Raw genomic sequence first — 23,253 nt, forward strand, 5'->3', positions numbered from 1 at the left:
ATCAATTTTGTATGTATATATAAAAAATAAAAGTCGGCGTGTTTAATGCTTGGATATTCATTTTAATTTATTTAATAAAAAAAAAACGTTTTATCATGATCACTGAACTTTATTTGAACACATTCATTTAAAAAAAAGTTTTTTGGGTGGTTCTCAAACAAAACATAGTTAAATAATAGTTTATAAAGAGGACTGTTGTTATATTTACAGTACCTTTCAAATGCATGGAGTCATTACGATTTACAAAATACTTTAATTCAAGGATCCATTAAATTGAAAATAAAAAGACAGCGAATAACTTTTTTACAGTAAATTATTTTAAAATAACAGTACAGAAAATAATTTACAGAGGTTTTAAGTATGTTGGTGATGTTCCAAAGGTGAAGAACACTTGATAAAAATAGATAAATAAATCCACACAGTTATTTTTATACAGAAAAGATTTCAGTTTGTTCTTCCTGTGATATAAAACATAACCACAAAAACACAGTTGGTTTTATTGATCAAACATCTCAGTATTAGACAAAACTCATATAACTTTGTACAGCAGTTCAAATAATGTATCACTCTCAGTGCTATAGTTATCAATATAAAGATCACCAATCATCCTGAATAAAGAAAATCAAAGTGAACTTAAGTGTTTTCAGATCGCTTTCAGTTTACAATATAAACCATGGTTCAAACAAAAGCTGATAATATATATATATATATATATATATATATATATATATATATATATATATATATTTCTTTTCTTTTTACAGTCTGTTTTTATTACGACCACTAGAGGGGGGTGTGACTCTACATTCGATCTGAGATCCTGTTTAAAAAAATAAATAATAATAATAATAATAATCAAAAAAAATCCTCCGTCATGATCAGAGATCTCAGCTTATTTTCACAGTCTTTACATGTTTTTGAGGGCACAATGTCTTCTAAACATATTAAAACACCATATTTATTCATTTGTAATCAAACACCACTCCATCTTGGCTTCCTGGTCAGAAACTATCTGAACTACATAATCTGACAGAAACAACCAGATATGCATAGAACACAATAATAAAATATCACTCTTCACTAATAAAAGAAGAATTCAATACGTGATCATTTCCCTCCACTTTTAGTTTTTTTTTTTTTTCACAGACACTCCCAAACGGTTTGAAATAGTTTTTACACTGATTATTTTGCTGTAGAAATATAAAGAGAAGGATCAAATGTCGTTGCAAAAGCAGCATTTGTGTAGTGAGGTCACGACCTTACAGTTCAACTGGCCAAGTGCACACTACAGAAGGACACTCACAGCTTCGTGTTTTTGGATGTGTGGGTTCACACACATTTATATTTATGGCAAATCCATTGCATTCAAGGTCTATATTTTGTCTGTTCATGCATTCGCTGGTGCAAGCCATGATCTACTGTTTGAGCCATTTACGTTTATGCATTTGGCAGATGCTGTTATCCAAAGTGACTTGCATTGCATTTAAGGTATACACCGGATCAGTTCATGCATTTGCTGGGAATCGAACCCATGACCTCAGCGTTGCAAGTTCAAACTAAATGAATGCATACTGAGCAACTGCTCTATGATACAGAAACTGTGAGTCATTTCGTCCCCGTTCTCAGTTTATTCTTCTCAGAAGGTTCTGCACCTGTTTTTACATTAGGAAAACGAAGCCAAAACCAGGGATGGGAGCGTGTTTCAGGAGACGTGGACAGCAGGGTTTTTTGGCTCGGTCTTCTCACGGCCTCGCCCTCCGCTGGCACTGCTTCACCATCTCCATGTTTTATCGGCTCATTCTGCTCTCAGGGGTTTAAAAGTACAGAGGAATCGTACGTTACTGTGTGGGAACATTTTACACAACAATCTAGAATTAAAACATTTCCCTATTTAATTATACTTCAGTACTTACTGTAAACCAGTACATGTTTCTGCATTAGAAATGACAACTTCAGGTTGCAGTCTGGAGATTTTTCTTGGATGTCACACTTTATTTCAATCGTCCACTTCAGACATTTGACTAACTAGAAGTAACTTTGCAACTACATCATAACTCGTTAGAAAATATATTCCATTCTTTGATGTCAACATCTAAAGAGTATTCAACACTACATTACTCCTGGATTTTACTCCTGGATTTTCAAAATGGGTTTCATGAAAAAAAAAAAAAAAAGTTGTGAGTTGATGAAAAGCAAATAATGAATTAAATCATAAAAGTATCAAGTTAAAATAAGGAACTAATTTTAATAGTACAATCAAAATAAAACGTTAAAAACATTACTGAATAATCATTCGTTAGTCTAAGTCTAAAGTGGACTATTCAAATAAAGTGTTAAAACATAAAGTGTTTGAGTCTTGTAATGTGCACTTGACTTAGAGTGGAAATATATATTTAAAACATTAATGAGGGTGAAATCAAACTCATTTTCTTAAAGTAGAAACCACAGAGTACCACAACATCCACCATAAACCCTGATGAAACACGTAAACATGATCTGGGAAAGTGAATAGGGATAAATTAAACAAACACTTGATGGTAGCCATTGACCATAGTATATATATACAGTTATGGCCAAAAGTATTGGCACCCTTGGTAAATATGATCAAAGGCGGCTGGGAAAATTAATGTGCATTGTTAATCCTTTTGATCTTTTATTTAAAAAATACACAAAAATGTATCTTTTCATTGGATAATAAGAATTTAAAATGGGGGGAAATGTCATTATGAAATTAATGTTTTTCTCTAATCAATTGATTTCCCAAGGGTGCCAATATTTTTGGCCATGACTTTACATATTTTCATACTATGGCTGTCAAAGGCTACCATCAAAATATCTTTAGTGTCCAGATGAATCAGAATTTCAATGTACATTACGAGTCAAAATTGTGAGAAAATACTGTAGGGTTGGACAAATGAGCCCTTAAATACTGCATGTCCCAGCTGACCCTTCACTTCAGTAGGAAACGCAGGAATTGTCTCGTTCCTGTAGGTTTTTTTGTGGATGTAGTCACACAGTCTAACTGAGGCTCCCACGAACATGAACACAGTACAAACTCAACAGCCCTTCAGAAGCGATGCAGTTCCTCCAAACGTCTCTAGAGATCTGCAGGACTCTGTTTCCGGAAGGTGGCCGCTGGCTGTCTCTGCTGGAGCCGAGGCTTGTTGGGTTTGTTCTGACTCCACTGACACAGCAGGATGGATCTGAAGGTGGTGCGAAAGGTCTTGTTGCAGAGCGCGTAACACATGGGGTTAACTGTGCTGTTGACGTAACACAGCCAGTATCCCAGAGCCCACAGCGTCTCGGGGATGCACTCGTCACAGAAGGTGTTCACCAGGACCATGATGTTGTACGGCGTCCACGTGATGATGAAGGCCAGGAGGATGGCGCTCAGCGTCTGCGCTGCTTTCTTCTCTTTCACCAGAGAGATCTTCTTGCGCTTGTTGACCTGCGTCTTGGCCTTCGAGGCGAAGCGTTTGGCGAGCGCCGAGTCTTTGAGGGAGATGCTGGCGTTGGGTTGATCTTTGGAGCTCACAGATGTTTTGGTGTGACCGGACAATCCCTTTCTGGACGGTCTCGCGGCGTCTTCAGTTGGGTGGTGATTCTCGGAGATGGAGTACACGGCTCGGGCGTCTTCTCCGTCCTCTTCCTCCTCTTGATCCGACTGGTCAATGGACACGGTGGTTTCGTTGTTATTCCAGCTGTCCGAGTCGCCGCTGCGACCCTTCCAAGCTTTACAACTCAACGGCCAGAACCCAAACCGTCCGGTCCTGGTTCTCCCAGAGCTTCTCTGGCTGGACGAGTGGAGCTCCGAACTGCTGTGACTGCAGGAGCTTCCCGGATTCCCCACGGGTTCCTCCGGACTCCCTTGGTTCCCCGAACCCTTGAGTCCAGCCAGCTCTTTGGAGCGGTTCTCCGTCTCCTTGTAGATCCGCCAGTAGAGGACGGTCATGATGGTGACAGGCAGATAGAAAGCAGCGATGGCTGTGCAGAAAGTGGTGATCGGCTCAGAGAGGAACTGGATGTAGCATTCTCCTGGAGGAACCGTCCGCTCCCCGACGAAATACTGCCAGAAGAGGATAGCTGGTGCCCAGAGGATGAAGGAAATGGACCAGGCAAGACCGATCATGGTCATGGCTCTCTTCGTGGTGCGTTTGGCTCTGTACGTCAGCGGACGCGTGACGGAGAAGTACCTGTCGAAGCTGATGACCAGCAGGTTCATCACTGAAGCATTGCTAGCGACGTAATCGACCGCTAGCCACAGATCGCACGCCCAGTTCCCCAGCGCCCAGTGGTCCATGATTATATACGTAGTGTAGAGGTTCATCGAAAGCACCCCGATGATGAGGTCTGCGAACGCCAGGCTGAGCAAATAATAGTTATTCACCGTCTTCAGCTGCTTGTTGACTTTAAAGGACACCAGGACCAGGATGTTGCCGGTGATGGTGACTAAGGACAGCGAGCCGCACAGGAACACGATCATCACGATCTGCCAGATGTTGTGTCCACCGAGCGATTCTGGTGACTCCAGAGTGGCATTGACGGTCAGATTGGAGCCATGCATGAGGAGCGAATCGTTGACGGTGTTTACATCACATGGTACGAACGCTGTGACGGGATTGGCCCGCATCCCTGGAGAGCTGTTGGTCAGGAATGATCCGGGCTCGGCGCTCAGCGTCAGGTTCATGGTGACATACTCTGTGGACGAACCTGAGAGACGAGAGATATTACCATGAGAACTAGACAGATTGATCTCACACACAACTCTCTGATCATATCATATTATTATGCATTTATCCCAGAGATTCAAGACTGCTTTTGTGCTCCAGGGACACAAATCTTTTATTGTATTACTATAAAAAAGAAACTAACTACAATTGATTATATTATATTATATTACACAGCTATAGCTCTGATATCTGTCAGATAGTGACATCGTTATTTTTGTGACTCTGCTTGCAGCTTCTCTAAACTGTGAAGCTCCTGAGTTCGAAGCGTATCTGAGGACGTCGTCATCCACAGGAAGAGGAAGATTCTCACGGACTGTCTGATGTTTGCAGGATGTTTGAGTTTGATTACACAGCGACAAAACTCAACGTCAAACTGTGGACGGATACAAGATCAACCTGACAGAGAGAGAGAGAGAGAGAGAGGGAGGGAGAGAGAGGGAGGGAGAGAGAGAGAGAGAGAGAGAGAGAGAGAGAGAGAGAGATGATCTGATCTGGTCTCTGTATCTCGTGTCTCTGCTCGTGATGTCTGTATTCAATCTTCAGCCTCGTAATGTTGTTTTCATCCTCAGGCTTCGGGTCATATATGATATTGATTCACATCATGAGATGACTTTAATTCATAACACAGCTGAATATCAGAATTATTAATATAAATGAATGTCTGTAATAATAACCTACATGATTCTTTAACAAACCTAATTCAGATTGTGAATCTTTTAATATCCTCTCTAGATTTGATTCATAATATTACACACACACACGCACACAGACAGTCACAAACACACACACTCTCTTTCTCTCTCTCACACACACACATACACAACACTCTCTCTCTCTCTCTCTCTCTCTCTCAAACACACACTGTCACACGCGCACACACACACACTGTCACACTCTCTCTCTCTCTCACACACACACACACACACACACACTCTCTCTTTCTCTCTCTCTCTCTCTCTCACACACACACTGTCACACTCTCTCTCTCTCTCACACACACACACACACACACTGTCACACTCTCTCTCTCTCTCTCTCTCTCTCTCTCACACACACACACACACACACTGTCACTCTCTCTCTCTCACACACACACACACACACACACACACTCTCTCTCTTTCTCTCTCTCTCACACACACACAGTCACACACTCTCTCTCTCTCTCTCTCAAACACACACTGTCACACACACACACTGTCACACTCTCTCTCTCTCTCTCACACACACACACACACACACTCTCTCTTTCTCTCTCTCTCACACACACACACTGTCACACTCTCTCTCTCTCTCTCTCTCTCTCTCAAACACACACTGTCACACGCGCACACACACACACACACACACACACACACACACTGTCACACTCTCTCTCTCTCTCACACACTCTCTCTTTCTCTCTCTCTCTCACACACACACTGTCACACACTCTCTCTCTCTCTCTCTCTCTCTCACACACACACACACACACACACTCTGCCTCATTAACAGAGAGCTGGCTGATATCTGCATGACCCTTGACCTTAAGCTGACCTCAGGTGACAGGAAGCTGTGTGTGTGTTTGAGGACAAAACCTCCCTGTGGTCATAAACACTGAAAATATGTAAGTTTATACAGACTTTATTCTTGATTTTCTTCTTCTTGTTAGTTTATGTGTATAGTTTTTGTCTGTCATGTGTTAGTCTCAGTTTTGTTCCATGATGTTTCTGGATTCTCTCTGCTCGATCCGGTGCTCAATTCTGTTTGACATCCTAACGGCTGATACAACACTGATTTCAGGCTCTCGTGTAGATGTGTTTTCATAAGGAGCTGACGGTGTGTGTAAATGATCATAGTGAAGGACATTGATTATGTTTGAAGATCAATGCACCTAATGAATGTTTATGTAACAGCGCTGTGCACTTTTCATTTCTATTGTCTTCTTCTGTGTGTGTGTGTGTGTGCGTGTGTGTGCGTGTGTGTCTGTGTGTGTGTGTATGAGAGAGTGTGCGTGTGCGCATGTGTGTGTGTCTGTGTGTGTGTGTGTGTGTATTAGGGATGCACCGAAATTTCGGCCACCGAAAATTTTCGGCCGAAAATGGCCTTTTCGGTTTTCGGCCGATAGACTTTTATCACCGAAACAACACGGCCGATATGTTGTGATGACGCAAACAGAAACCGCGACGTGCACCTGCATAGCGCAGACAACGAGCTCCACGCAACATTCACTTAACACCAGTGAGAACATTCTCTCTCTTCGTATTCCTTTATTCGCAGCACTAAAACGTCTCCTAACAAAGAGATTAAGACGGACCACGAAGTAAAAACAAAGAAAAGTGCAGTCTTATAGAGTCTGTTAGCACACGTCTCACTGAGATCTTGTCGGATCCTCTGCACTTCATCGCGAATGTGCTTGATCCGCGTTATAATGACCATTACTTGGATGCGGAAATAAGGCAGCGCGCACGAGAAATGATCCAGGCGCCGCTGGATGCGGAGAACCCGCGTGGAGACGGAGAAGCGCCAAGCGCAGGAGACAGATCAGAGTGCAGAAAAAAAGACTGGTCTCTGCACCAGATGAGTGGCATGCACCATCGTTGTCTGATATGTTCAGTGGAATTCTGCAAGAAAGTGCCTCAAATAATAATAATAATACGTTGGCTATTTTGTTCTTATACACACACACAAACATATATACATACATAATATCAGATTGTAGCCATATTTATGCTAGATTTTCTGCTAGATTTCTGCTTTAATTTGATAAAAATGTTTATTTATGCCCTGGCCCTATTTAAATACACTCTCTCACATATTTCTCAAATGTCAGGCAGATGACAAGCTCAACTGCTCAACAGCTAGATGGTTATCTCTCCGAAGTCCCCATCCCCAGAAGTGATAACAGTCTTGCCAACTGGAGAAGTAATGCACTTTCTAGTCCTACATAGAAAAATTTCAAATGAACTTCACCTAAATGCACTTTGTTTTTATGAGAGAACTGTTCATTTTAAAACCTTTCTGCAGCCAGTAGGCCTGTACATTATTATTAAATATACACATGAGTGGGATAAATTTTTAGTTTGAATTTTATTTTATACTGTGCATTGTTGCAATGTGCTTAATAAATATTTGCATCATTTGTAATTGTGTATTTTTATGTTTTTTTTTAAATAAGTTATGTAATTGTAATTATCTTTGAAACTTTAATATTAATTTATACAATTGCAATGTCTTAATTTTAGTAAAGTTAGTACACGGTCATAGCAATAAGTGCAATGGTACTAATAATTGGCATAATTTATTTCGGTGTTTCGGTTTCGGGTTTTCGGCCTTGGTTTTCTCTTTTTCGGTGTTCGGTTTCGGCCAAGAATTTTCATTTCGGTGCATCCCTAGTGTTTATGAGAGAGTGTGTGTGTGTGTGTCTGTGTGTCTGTGTGTGTCTGTGTGTGCGTGCATGTCTGTGTGTGTGTGTGTGTCAGTGTGTGCGTGTGCGCATGTGTGTGTGTCTGTGTGTGTGCGTGTGTGTGTTTGTGTGTGTGTGTGCGCATGTGTGTGTGTGTCTGTGTGTGTGTGTGTGTGTGCGTCTGTTCTTGACTATGAGACTGTCTGTCAGTCACACACACTCAAGACTAAACCAACTCAAACCCAGAACACACTCAGATTAATATTTCAGCTCCATGTATTAATAATAACATGTCATGTTATTATTTAAGTAGCCATGGAATAAGAGGAATAATGTCCAAGTCAGAGAGTCATTATCATAAAACATCATCCATAAATGAACAGCAAGAGATCAGAACCATGACAGACAACCACAGACGCTAAATAAATAAATTAACAGACAAATAAATCCTCAAATAAAATCTTCAGACGTACAGTATTACGAGACCGACTCGATTCCATTGTTCATAAAGCTTCATGCGAGTGAACGGTCACTACTTAATTTTTCTAGTGTGATTTCTGTTTCCACGGTAACAGAGACGGGTAATTATGGGCTATGAAGTTCTGTGCAATTAGGCTGTTAAACATGATTGTTCAGAAGCTGAAATCACACTATGATAGCATCTGTCATCATTTATAGTGGCTCTGTCTGGAAGTATCATGCTATATTTTTTTAAATCTATTTCTGTGTGGAAGGAATGAATCAGATGTCAGTTTCTGAAACACGACTGAAGATTCACAGCGGCTCTGAAGACCTTTAACTGACCTCGAACAGAAGGAGAGCAGAGAGACGCATGATGTGTGAGGTTTCCTTGAGTTAAACTGCTGAATTAATGAACAAACCCTCTTCCAGCGCTGAGATCTCCGTTAAAACCGTCAGCCTGTCACGCTGGGGGCGGGATTTAATCATGATGCCTTTGATTGACAGCTGGGTTATCAAGTCAAACATCACGTTGGTAGAAGTAATGTAATAATGTAGTGTATTAAACAAAGTACAGTTCCTCAAAACCTCAACTAGGCATAAAAACAGGATCGATCAGTTCAACCAAAAAAACGTTCATAACTACAGATCTTTTAGTATTTGCCCCAGAAAATATCTGAAGTGTTTATTTATGATGTTGGTTAATATCATATAAACTGATTGAAGATGTATTTATCTGATCCGCTGTAACTCATAAAGATCATGTCAAACATTCTGTCCTACTGAGAAACAACAATAAGACATTAGGATTAGTTATGAAACGTCTTTTTCCCTAAACTCCATTTATAATGCTATTCGAGCAGCAAAAACAAAGGCTTTCCATCTCTCTCAATGTTTTCAGCTAAACCAGCACTAAACCAGTCTAGACCTGTGTATTTTCCTCCATTAGGCGAGTAAACCGTTTGTTAAATCACTTCACCCAAAAGCACTCATTGTGCTGAAACACTAAAATATCAGAGAAATGCTGTGGATTTTTGGCAGCGCTTTTGGAAAAACAGAAATAATTCAGATTTGCACATTAACTGTGAATCTCTCCCCCGCTTCAAACTTCATTTACTTTCAAAATACCAAAATATGCAAAATACCAGCAGATATATAAACACTATGTATTTGCGTTCCTCTCACTCCATAATAAATCCTTTGCATTTAACCAGAGCAGCAATGAAAAATGCATTCACTATTATAAACACCACTTTTATAAATGTCCAAACTAAATAAATTCAAAGCGAAACTGAAACTAGCAGTGAGTGAGAAATGCACGGTAGAAATAAACCTGCTCATGTATTCCTCTCATTCAGCACCAATACTGATGTGTTGCACGCTTGATATTAACTGCATTCTGTACAATAAGGTGCAGCATGTTTCATATGACAGAAAAGTGCAACTTATATTCCAGAAAATACAGGAATAGTAACATTTTTAGATCATTTGAATGCATGTGAACAGACAGTTTGAATATGATCTTCTCTTGACGTGTTATCTGACTTTATCTCTTCTAAAGGAGATTTGAACTCAGATGGTGACCAGAAGCTAAAAATGCAATATGAAGGACACGATCAGACGGACGAATGTAGCTGATTCTCAGACTAAACTCTGCTAAATGAATGACGTTAATGTAAATTTCACTTTACAGACAGTGTGACGTATCACAGCTCAAGCCTATAATCACAGTCAAGTCTCAAAGCCGTTCTGCTGCTGATTTGCATGTTTTGTAAATGCTAATGAGTGTGATCTGACCCTCAGAACGAGGAGCGTCTGACCTCGACTCTCTCTCACAAACCCTGCTGGAAATCTGTCATCTATCTGAGCGGAAACATCAGATAATGATCACAGGCCTGTATGATCTTTCATTCTTTACATGGGAAAATACTCACATATTCCTCTGAATATATAGATGCACTCTGCTCAGGGCACAATAACCAGGTTAAAGCCTGATTAAAACCAATCATTTGAACTATTATTACACTAATACAGATCCAGGGCCAGTTCTGCTCTTGGACAGTAAAGTGGAGCAGCTCGAGGGGAAGCGACAGGAAGTGCTCAGGGTTCGTTCTGTTTTGCATTCATCAAAGTGCTGCGGATTTGAGCGAAGGCTTCGCTGGTCAAGCAGAATATCTCCTGCTTTCATTTGAGCGCTTGTATCTATTAAAGGAGAGCCGCTGCTGTTTGCCATCTGAATGACCTGGAAATCCTCCAAACACCAGACATTATCAGACTGGACTCACTGTCAGAGCCCAGAAACTGAAGCAAGACCAACATAACGTAAGTTAAGGAACATCTCCACTGCTATAGTGATACAGCGGGGCATGTTGTCACACTATAGAACAGGGTTTCACTATAGAAATAATAATAAATAATCAAAGAAAACATTATTTATATATATATATATATATAATAAATAAAAAACAAGCAATGCATTGAATTAAACCTGAAATTCTGAAGCAGAAAGAATGAAATAGTATTTTCTGCTACAACATACTCCAATAATCAACAATAATGTTTTTACATTGTATACAGTTAAATTATTATGAAACTAAAATCCATGAGCAAAAATTATAATTTTGTGTAAAATTAATTTTAACACCTGTGACAACTTACCCCACTTATAATATTACTGGAAATGTTCACATTACTGACCAGGTTTGATATGCACATCATTTCATTATGATACATGTTCTGGATCTTTCATAATGAAAAATAAAGTCCATTTGCGACGATACAGACTAGAATATCAGCGGAGATTCAGGTTCATCCAGGAAGATATTTACACACATACTGTGTTTCTAATCTAACACTGGATTTAATACAGACACAAGTCACTGATAAACATGAGGTCGTTGGTTCATGTCTAATATCTGCTGGTAATCCCAGGAGACTCCGATCCATTGCACTGATGATTCTGGCATAGATTAGCATAGCCTGTAAAGAACTGCTGCCATCACTAATACAGGCTATACTAATTAAAGCCAGAGTCATCAAACCAGTCTTCAGATGTGGAGCAGATCCTTGCTTCTGTGGAGATGAATGTCCTTCTGCTTCATTAAACTCCACACGGCCCTGCCTTTTCTTTAGAATTATTTGAGAAATTTACTGTCAGTTTCTGATCGAAAACTGTTTCTAAGTAAAGATTTTGTCGAAAAAATGAAAAAATAAAAAAGGTTAGATTTCACCATCGACTTCAAATAAAATGTTCAAATAAAAATGAAAGGCTGTACAAAAACTATTCATGCATTTTATAAATAAAATAAAAACAAATACATAAAAATTAATATTAAAAATAGACTTTATTTAGTAATTTCTGTCCTTTCTTCTTGATTTTCATTTAGAAGTGTAATTTAACTCATTCATGACCGTTTATTTTTTTTTGTAGCTTCACTGAGTTATTAACCCACCGGTTTAGATCTAGAAACATGAGATTAAACCAAGCTAACGGACATCTCTAGGGTTTCTATAGCAGGTCTTTGTTAAAGCATCAGCACTAGTTAAACCTGACAAATGAAAAGAGTTCAGTAAAATTACATTCCATACAAAAACACAGTGAAGCCTCACAAAAACACACTCCTGTCGGTAAACACATAAATGGATGTTTCTAATTTAGACCAGAGAGAATCTGCCCTTCCATTTACAAACACACCATTAGGATCCATTACTCAAACACAAGCCTTTCATAATGTCACATCATACTGATCATTAAACTATCTGTCAGCAAACATCAGGAAGATCCGACCAGAACACACCAGGAGCGAGTCAAGCAATCAATGAACCAAACAAACATAGAGAAATAAGGAGGCTGAAGACACACACACACACACACGAAGACATTAGTTAGAATCCTCCGGATGATTCCAGCTGTGTGAATTCAGCCGTTTTGTCTTGTCAGTATTGTGTTTGATGTGTTGTGGTGTGTCTGAGGTCCAAGCTTTGTGTTTCTCTCACACAGACACTGAACTTTCATGTTCTCATGTCAGAAATGTATAAAAATACTGACATGAGAAACCTCCGAGACACACGGATGAGCGACAGACAGATAAACACTGATCTCATGGGGAAATCAGGAGAAAGTTTCCATTTCAAACGTCCTGTAGAAGCAGATTTCAGATCGACAGACTTTCACTCCCATTGAGACACATTAACCAACACATTCACTCTGCTGAGACACACACAAACACTAATTCAGATCAATTTTCCTCTGTTACTGTAGTAAACATGCTCTTTCTTCTGCAGATCTGCTGGACGTCAGTGTGAACCAATGAAAACAGACGAATAATCTACTGAAAACCTCAATGTCCTTCCTCTGAAGAACAAAACCAAACATGACTGTCTTCTAGTGAAAGATAAACCTGTGCATTCTGGACTCTCAAATTCCCGTCTGATCAGATTCTCAAATATAAACTGGGAAAAATGATCCTTCCTTGGATTCTGATGCAAATACTTCCACTTGCATCTCCTTTAACTCCAGCAGCAGACTCCAGCGAATCATTGCACCTGAAACCTTGCATTTCAGGAGTTCACTGAGTTATAGAAAATATGATGCATTTGTATTTTGGAAAACAATGACTCTGACAGAAATTAATTAAATATAACACATGTGCACAGATAAGACGGTTAGCTGCCGTCTGAAGATAGAAAGCCTCTTTTATCCAGACCAGCGCTCTTTGTTCTGGGTTCAGTGAATGATATCACACACGTTTCATACAGCTTCAGAGCTAAAACAAGCAGAACCTGGAGATGAAGGACAATGAAGAATGAGAATAAAAGCTTCAGAAAATATGTGAGCAGGACCTGAATTCAGAGGAAGACTCAAACTCATCTCACACACACACACGCACACACACACACACACACACACACACTCACACACACACACACTCACGCACACACACTCACACACTCACACACACACACACACTCACACACACACACACTATCAAAGGATAGTTGATGATTCTGACTGCTGAATTCACTGATAGTAAGTTCAGTTTATCAAATGAAAGCGTTACAGTGGAGCATTTCTTCAGTCAAGTTCTTTCACAATAACATTCTGCTTTTAATTTCAGCTTTCATATATTCTTCTTAAATCTATCTGAACACAGTTAAATCAGCTAATGGTGTTTTGATGTGTTAAATGTTTTCAGTCTTCTGAGATAAACGGATGGTTAACTAAAGACGTGTTGCATTACTGATAATATTATTAATGATAATCATCAGAGCTGAAGGCCGAGAATAAAGCGATTTAAGATCTTCAATCAACTCTTGAGTTCCTGACGTTTCCAAAAACTCATCCACAGATTTATCACAATATATATCATGATTACGGTGTTTAACTGAAGCTCAACACTGAACCAAAGACAGAACACTCACAGATGAACGCTGTGGCATCATTACAATCTCCGTTTGCTCATTTTAACCACAATCCATCCCATAATTTAGATTCAATATTCCATTGAATCACTAAAGCTCCTGATTATCTAAGACACTCAAATTCAGTCAAATAGCAGCCGTCTTGTGGCTTTTGTTCTTAAGACTTCAGATTTAAAGCATCACATAAGCCATAATTTGATGATGTGTGTTGCATTATGCAGCAATCACACTCATGTAAACAGCACTGAAAATACTGTCATTTATTCAGCGTTTATTCATCAGTCTTTGCTCTCATGCGAATCTCTACAATCATCACAAATAAATCTGTGCTTTAAACTATTTCTAAGAAATGCATTTCAGACTTAGTAACTTGATTATTTATGCAATGACAAGTAAGATAAACCTGAGGTTAATAAAGAGCTCATCACTGTGAGCGACTGACATGAAAACAGCTCCAAGATCACTTTCATATTTTTAACCCTCTAATGAAATGTTGTTATTGAACTGAATTCATCAGACTGATAGATGTGCTGCTGATTACCCTCCAAAACGAGGTCACTTCCTGTAGTTAATGTGACCTGATGCTTTTTACCTAACTTCAGTTAAACTTACCTTTAAATCAGTCACAAATCACACACTAGGAACACAAGAGCAAGGCATGAATGAATCAAAAAGGCTTTATTAACAGCACACTGGGGTCACAGGATTGGAGACTTCAGGTGAACAGAATGACGTACAACAGCAGATGAAGAACACACTATAAATACACAGACACCTGGGAACATCTTAATAAACACAACAAGGACAGGAACAGGAAGGACCATATAAGGGCAGTGGAGGGACCCACATCAGAGGACTGTGAACATTCAGTTCAATTATTGAATTATGATCAGTCTGAGGAATATTTCAAGTATCGGTAAATACTTTATTTTAATGGGTTTGGCTGACAAAAAATGTTTGGGAATCCCTTTATTATATGAAGAAACATTAATAAACGTGACCCTGGAGCAGAAAAACAGTCATGAGAAGAATTATGATGAATTACAAAACTGTGATCTAACTATGAGCATTTTAACATGTAACATAATCCATTTACGAGTACTTAGTTTTTGCAATCTGTTTGCGACCGCATAGTGATATTCAGTCCAATCACAATCTAGAAACTTCATTAGTAATCAATATGTGTTGATATTCTGAGAGAAAGCGCTTGTGTGTGATCCGGCGAGAGAACGGTTCAAATCTCTCTATAAATGGATGAATCTGTCCAGCTGCTGGAGTCCGGGGCAAATCATGTCATGTTCTGTAACGCAGCTTTATCTGTCAGCACATAATCTAATCCAGATCCTGCTCAAGCTAATGAATGTATATCCTAACGACACGCGCCACTGAACACAACATCTGACCGCTGCCAAGAGTCCAGATCAACTGAGAGCGCTCCCCAAACACCAGAGACTTCCAGAACGGGTGTCAGCGGAAGAGAAACTTACATAAAGAACAAAGTCTGAATTCAAAAAATCTAACCCTAAAATATTAAATATCAATCTGTACATCGTGAACAGAGAAACAGCACAATCCAGACGTTGGCACGAGGACACTGTCTTAGGCTCTCTGTGAGGTGGATATCACATTAACATGCTCCAAATCAAATCTGTGTCTGCAGAAACACGTCAGGCTCACATGATGATATGATGAGGTCAGTAAAACACACAGGAAGAGAGAGACAGGAAGAGACTGTTTGATTGACATGTGAAGCAAACTATCAAAGATTAGCTTTTGTGTGAGATTAATCCATTTAGGGGAATGAAATGAAATTAAATGGAATTATTGATGTCATAATAATAAACCTCAGTCTGATGCTGTAACTACAGAGATGTGTGTGAACACTCCAGACTGATGCTTGATATTGTTTCTCAGTGATGGTGTGTGTGTGTGTGTGTGTGTGTGTGTGTGTTCTGACATGTTTCTGCTCAACAGGTGTCAGAACCGAGTGCTCAGAGAACTGTTTATACACACACATTAAAGAATATTCATGTATACACGTGATGATGAAAAGACAGACACACACACACACGCACTGACACACACACACACACACACACACATGCACACAAACACATGCACACACACACTCACTGACACACACACACACACACACTGACACACACACACACACACGCACTGACACACACACACATGCACACAAACACATGCACACACACACTCACTGACACACACACACACACACGCACACACACACACACGCACTGACACACACACACACACACACGCACTGACACACACACACACGCACTGACACACACACACACACACGCACTGACACACACACACACACACACACACACACGCACTGACACATACACACACACACGCACTGACACACACACACGCACACACACACGCACTGACACATACACACACACACACACACACACACGATGATGATGTTACACTGTTATAGATTTTATTCATATTTTCATATTTATATATTATACTTTTATATTAGATGTCTTTATAGTTTTAATTCATTTTATTTTAGTTCTTTTTATACATCAAGTTAAGATTTATTTCTATTTCATTTTCAAGTAACGTACAGTTTCAGTTTTAGCTTGAGTTACCTACTAACTCTGGTGATCTGAGTTTAAACACATCGACCCGTGTCTTTAATCTTTCACAAGTCAGAATAATAGTATGTGATGAAAACTCTGCAATAGTTTATTATGTAACATTAATATTTAATACTCTGTCTCGAGGGCAAGAGGTGCATCCTGGGATGCTTTTACTGTTTTTCTCAGTCACTTTGGTGCATCTCTCAAAACAGAAATGAAATTCTCAAAACTACTTGTACATCCTCCACATCATCTAGTCATTTATACACATCATAAAACCACTTTCTCATTCTTTTGAACAAGTTGGGATTGCTTTTGTACATTCATGCAATTGATTACACACATTTATCTGCGGTCTCCTACACTATCAGTTGCTAATGTCATGTCGCTAAAAGTGTATTATATATTTTTCTGTGCAACAGTCCTACCCCCCAAAACATCTAGTCTGTAGTTCATTGTATAAGTCATGAAATGCTAAATGGTTCATCTAGTTGTCATAAACTGCCAAGCACACTTTTTATTTTTATTTGTACACATTATTATTAGACTTTTTGTCAGTTTGGCATGAATTGTGCAAGTGAATCTCGACTAATGAAGAGAATGTAGATGATAAACCAATGATTTCTCTGAAATAGCTCAAAGGTTCATCTCTCTTCAGTTGAAAAGCTTATACTGTATAGACAGAGGACAACAGAGTTACAAATTCTGAAAATTGACTTATTTTCATCTTTGTGCCCATATTTGTTTTTCCGTTTCTATATCACAATGACATTGTAAAGTTTTTTTTTTTTTTTTTTTTGGTCAGACTATGTAAAAGTGTAACTGGGAATTCAATCCAGTCTCTTTCAGTCAATCTCCCACATACAGTAATGTGTAAATGTGTATGTTTTACAGTTTTTCTCAGTCGCTTTGGTACATTTCTCTAATCATTCTTGAGATTTGCAAAACAGTAAGTGCATTTCTCAAAACAACTCGTACAGATATCAAAACACAATGGATGACCTGCAAAAGCCAGTCTCTTGCTCAAAATCCTTAGTTCATCTCTCAAAAATAAATATCTGTGTCAATGAACATGTCAGTGCCATCAGAATGACAAGTCCTTGTGTCATAGTTTACGGATAAGACAGTCAAATTGCTTAGTCATGTTGTCAATTTAACAGTGGAGGGATGTTCTGATGTAAACTACTGTATTGAACAGTATGCCATATGCTTATGTATGCCATATATCCATTTCAAAACTACACATTTACACATTACTGTATGTGGGATGTTGATTGAAAGAGACTGGATAGAATTCCCAGTTACACTTTTACTAGTGGTCTGACCAAAAAAATAAAAAAATAAAAAATACTTTTACAATGCCATTGTGATATAGAAAAGGAAATATGGGAACAAAGATGAAAATAATTCCATTTTCAGAATGTGTAACTCTTGTGTTGTCCTCTGTCTATACAGTATAAGCTTTCCTACTGAAGATTCATGAGATGAACCTTTGAGCTATTTCAGAGAAATGGTTTATCATTGGTTTATCATCTACATTCTCTTCATTAGTAAAGATTCACTTGCACAATTCATGCCAAATTGACAAAACATCTAATACAGTTTTTCTCAGTCACTTTGGTGCATTTTTCAAAACAGAAATGAAATTTTCAAAACTACTTGTACAACCTTCACATCATCTAGTCATTAATACACATCATAAAACTAGTTTCTCATTCTTTTGAACAAGTGTGATTGCTTTTGTACATTCATGCAATTGATTACACACATTTATCTGCGGTTTCCTACATTATCAGTTGCTCATGTCATGTTGCTCAAAACGTATTGCATAGTTTTCTGTGCAACAGTCTTACCCTTCAAAACATCTAGTCTTTAGTTCATCGTATAAGTCATTAAATGCAAAATGGTTAATCTAGTTGTCATAAACTGCCAAGCACACTTTTTATTTGTATTTTTACACACTATTATTAGATGTTTTGTCAATTTGGCATGAATTGTGCAAGTGAATCTTTACTAATGAAGAGAATGTAGATGATAAACCAATGATAAACCATTTCTCTGAAATAGCTCAAAGGTTCATCTCATCAATCTTCAGTTGAAAAGCTTATACTGTATAGACAAAGGACAACACAAGAGTTATAAATTCTGAAAATGGAATTATTTTCATATTTGTTCCCATATTTCCTTTTCTATATCACAATGGCATTGTAAAAGTATTTTTTATTTTTTTGGTCAGACCACTAGTAAAAGTGTAACTGGGAATTCTATCCAGTCTCTTTCAGTCAACATCCCACAAACAGTAATGTGTAAATGTGTAGTTTTGAAATGGATATATGGCATACATAAGCATATGGCATACTGTTCAATACAGTAGTTTACATCAGAACATCCCTCCACTGTTACAGTTTTTCTCAGTCACTTTGGTGCATTTTTCAAAACAGAGATGAAATTCTCAAAACTACTTGTACAACCTCCACATCATCTAGTCATTTATACACATCATAAAACCAGTTTCTCATTCTTTTGAACAAGTTGCGATTGCTTTTGTACATTCATTCAATTGATTATGCATGTTTATCGGCAGTTTCCTACATTATCAGTTGCTCATGTCATGTTGCTCAAAACGTATTGCATAGTTTTCTGTGCAACAGTCTTACCCTTCAAAACATCTAGTCTTTAGTTCATCGTATAAGTCATTAAATGCAAAACGGTTAATCTAGTTGTCAAAAACTGCCTAGCACACTTTTTATATTTATTTTTACACATTATTATTAGACTTTTTGTACATTTGGCATGAATTGTCCAAGTGAATCTTGACTTATGAAGAGAATGTAGATGATAAACCAATGATAAACCCTTTCTCTGAAATAGCTCAAAGGTTCATCTCATCAATCTTCAGTTGAAAAGCTTATACTGTATAGACAGAGGACAACACAAGAGTTACACATTCTGACAATGGACTTATTTTCATATTTGTGTCCATATTTGTTTTTCCTTTTCTATATCACAATGACATTGTAAAAGTTTTTTTTTTTTGGTCAGACTTTGTAAAGGTGTAACTGGGAATTCTATCCAGTCTCTTTCAATCAATATCCCACATACAGTAATGTGTAAATGTGTACGTTTGAAATGGATATATGGCATACATAAGCATATGGCATATTGTTCAATACAGTAGTTTACATCAGATCATCCCTCCAGAATAAACTGTTATATTGACAACATGGCTAAGCAATTTGACTGTCTTATCCGTACACTATGACACAAGGACTTGTCATTCTGATGGCAGTGATATGTTCATTGACACAGATATTTATTTTTGAGAGATGAACTAAGGATTTTGAGCAGGAGACTGGCTTTTGCAGGTAATTCATGGTGATTTGCTATTTGTACGAGTTGTTTTGAGAAATGCACTTACTGTTTTGCAAATCTCAAGAATGATTCGAGAAATGTACCAAAGCGACTGAGAAAAACTGTAATAGTGTGTAAAAATACAAATAAAAAGTGTGCTTGGCAGTTTATGACAACTAGATTAACCATTTTGCATTTAATGACTTATACGATGAACTACAGACTAGATGTTTTGGGGGGTAAGACTATTGCACAGAAAACTGTATAATACACTTTTAGCGACATGACATGAGCAACTGATAATGTAGGAAACCGCAGATAAATGTGTGTAATCAATTGCATGAATGTACAAAAGCAATCGCAACTTGTTCAAAAGAATGAGAAACTAGTTTTATGATGTGTATTAATGACAAGATGATGTGGAGGTTGTACAAGTAGTTTTGAAAATTTCATTTCTGTTTTGAAAAATGCACCAAAGTGACTGAGAAAAACTGTAAATGGATATATGTCATAAGCATATACTGTTCAATGCAGTAGTTTCCATCAGAACATCCCTCCAGAGTACACTGTTATACTGACCACATGACTAAGTGATCTGACTGTCTCATCTGTAAACTATGACACAAGGACTTGTCATTCTGAAGGCACTGACATGTGCATTGACACAGATATTTATTTTTGAGAGACAAACTAAGGATTTTGGCTATTGCAGGTAATCCATGGTGTTTTGCTCTTTGTACGAGTTGTTTTGAGAAATGCACTTACTGTTTTGGAAGTGTCAAGGATGATTCGAGAAATATACCAAAGCGACTGAGAAAAACTGTGAACACTAGTGAAGGAACATGACGAGCATCATTCATAATCCACTGGAACTCACAGTAAAAACATTACTAATCATTTTTAAGTTTCTGTAGGGAAAATATGTTTACAAAACAATCTTGTTTCAAGTTGTTCACACATACACTCACGCACGCGCACACACACACACACACACACACACACTGACAAACTGACACACACACATACACACACACACACACACACACACACACACACACACACACACACACACACTGACAAACTGACACACACACATACACACACACACACACACACACACACACACACACTCACTAACACACACACACACACACACACACACACACATACACACACTGACAAACTGACACACACACACACACACACAGACACACACAGATACACACACACACACACACACACACACACTGACAAACTGACACACACAACACTCAAAACCATGTGTGTGTGTGTGTGTGTGTGTCAGTTTGTCAGTGTGTGTATGTGTGTGTGTGTGTGTGTATGTTAGTGTGTGTGTGTGTGTGCGTGTGCGTGTGTGTGTGTGCATGTGCGTGTGTGTGTGTGTGTGTGTATGTTAGTGTGTGTGTGTGTGTGTGTGTGTGTGCGTGTGTGTGTGTGCATGTGCGTGTGTGTGTGTGTGTGTGTGTTGAGGGACTGAGGGAATGTGAGCAGAACACACTGAAAAAGCAATAGAAAAACAGAGACTCATGATGAAACATTAAAATCTGAATTTGATCTTCAACAAATAAACTCTGAATGGAATCATTAAACTGACAAACGACTTCTCAATTAAATATCGGAATATTATTTCCATGCACTCTGCAGAAACTGATGTGCAGTGGTGTGGCTATACCCCATCGCCATGCCAATAAAGCTTGAGTGAATTAAATGAGAGAGAGAGAGATGGACAGCTCCCATACTCACAATAATTCTCCTTCTGCTGACAGAAACGCGAACTCACTGAAAACAAAGCACCAAGACCGCGCTAAACCAGCACAAACCCAGCACAAAACCAGCAGAGACACGCAAAACCAGCGCACAGAGAAACGATTCAAATTCATCCTCAAAATATCAGCAGAATTTAATCAAGAATTCAACATTCATTCAAGACCAAAGATAAAACACAACGAAAGAAATACACCTCCGATATAAATATGACGCATGGATATAATTACTAATTTATCACTAATAAATTATTTGCAACAAAAAAGGAAAACATATAAAAGTGATATTAGGCTACAGCAGTCATGACTGGACTGAATAATCACATTCTGACAGAAGATTGATGTTAAATTGAATGAAAACTTACACGAACCTCTGCTGAGTCCAAGCGCTCATCAGATCCTCAGCTTCATCACCTTCATCTTCTTCATCTGCTCCTCATCACTCCGAGTCCGAGTGTGTCTGAGGATGGTCTCGCGATCGGGGCGGGATTCGGTGCGTGTGAAGCGTCAGGTGCGACGCGACGCGAGACGCTGGAGACGCGACGCGACGCGGAGCGAGGATGAGTGAGGAGAGATCTGAACTAACCAGATTAAAAATGATTCTCACAGATCAAATGAAGAATAAAGGACTGGGAGCGTTTAAGATCGAGCATGTGTCTCAAACCCCAGCAAGACTCCTAGAGATGATGACTGGACAAACAGGTCAGAAAAATGATTTTTATTTGTCAAGGACGCATTAAATTGACCACAATCGACAGTTAAAACATAAGATTGCTATTTCTAATAAATGCTGTTCTTCTGAACTTTCTGTTCATCTGTAAATCCTGAAAAATAAAATGCATCAGTTTCCACAGAAATATCAACTGTGTTCAGAAATGTTTCTTGAGCAGTAAATCATCATATTATCATGATTTCTGAAGATCATGTGACACTGAAGACTGGAGGAATGATGCTGAAAATACAGCGGAGCATCACAGAAATACATTACACTTTAACACAGATTCACACAGAAAACAGATGATTTACAGTAGAATAATATTTCACTGTTTTTACAGTATTTTTGATCAAATAAATGCAGCTTTGGTGAACAGAAGATACTTTTCCCCCATACTAAGCAGAACAATAATGATTTATTGTTTTAGAGATTTTAAGGGAACAGCCCTTGAAAGGATTGAAAGGAAGCAACTGAAATGATGACAGCAACAACAAAGAAAAAATATCTGATAAATCTTCCTGAGAAATATCCAAACAGCGTTCTGCCAGCTACAGGAGACCAGCACCTTCCTGAACATCATCACATCATAAAAACCCACCATCACTGCTGGAACATCTGCATCTAACCACACGACCGTCTTTACACATCAGCTGACATTAACAACTCATTTACTTCCACATCATGACGTACTTCAGAGAGAAACAAGATATTAGAGGCCTGACTTTCTCCATTATGAATTGATTAGACGGTGAAAGCGTCTCCGTTTTGGGATTTAGAGAGT

At 38.6% G+C, this 23,253-nt stretch overlaps 1 protein-coding gene across 2 annotated transcripts; it reads right to left on the bottom strand.

Annotated features, from left to right (window-relative positions):
• Positions 1-771: 771 nt before the first annotated feature.
• On the bottom strand, positions 772-22,264 carry LOC128025588 (muscarinic acetylcholine receptor M3-like). Of its 2 annotated transcripts, none has more exons than XM_052612067.1 (2): positions 22,123-22,264; positions 772-4,710 (listed from the first exon to the last, which is right to left on the bottom strand). In XM_052612067.1, the coding sequence occupies exon 2, from the start codon at positions 4,685-4,687 to the stop codon at positions 3,098-3,100; it is 1,590 nt and encodes a 529-aa protein (XP_052468027.1). In that variant the 5' UTR covers positions 4,688-4,710; positions 22,123-22,264; the 3' UTR covers positions 772-3,097. The 2 variants fall into 2 exon arrangements, with proteins under 2 accessions (XP_052468027.1, XP_052468026.1); XM_052612066.1 differs by having other exon boundaries at positions 22,129-22,236.
• Positions 22,265-23,253: the final 989 nt, after the last annotated feature.

The sequence above is a fragment of the Carassius gibelio genome, chromosome A12 (genome assembly GCF_023724105.1).
Source record: "Carassius gibelio isolate Cgi1373 ecotype wild population from Czech Republic chromosome A12, carGib1.2-hapl.c, whole genome shotgun sequence".
Taxonomy (NCBI): Eukaryota; Metazoa; Chordata; class Actinopteri; order Cypriniformes; family Cyprinidae; genus Carassius; species Carassius gibelio.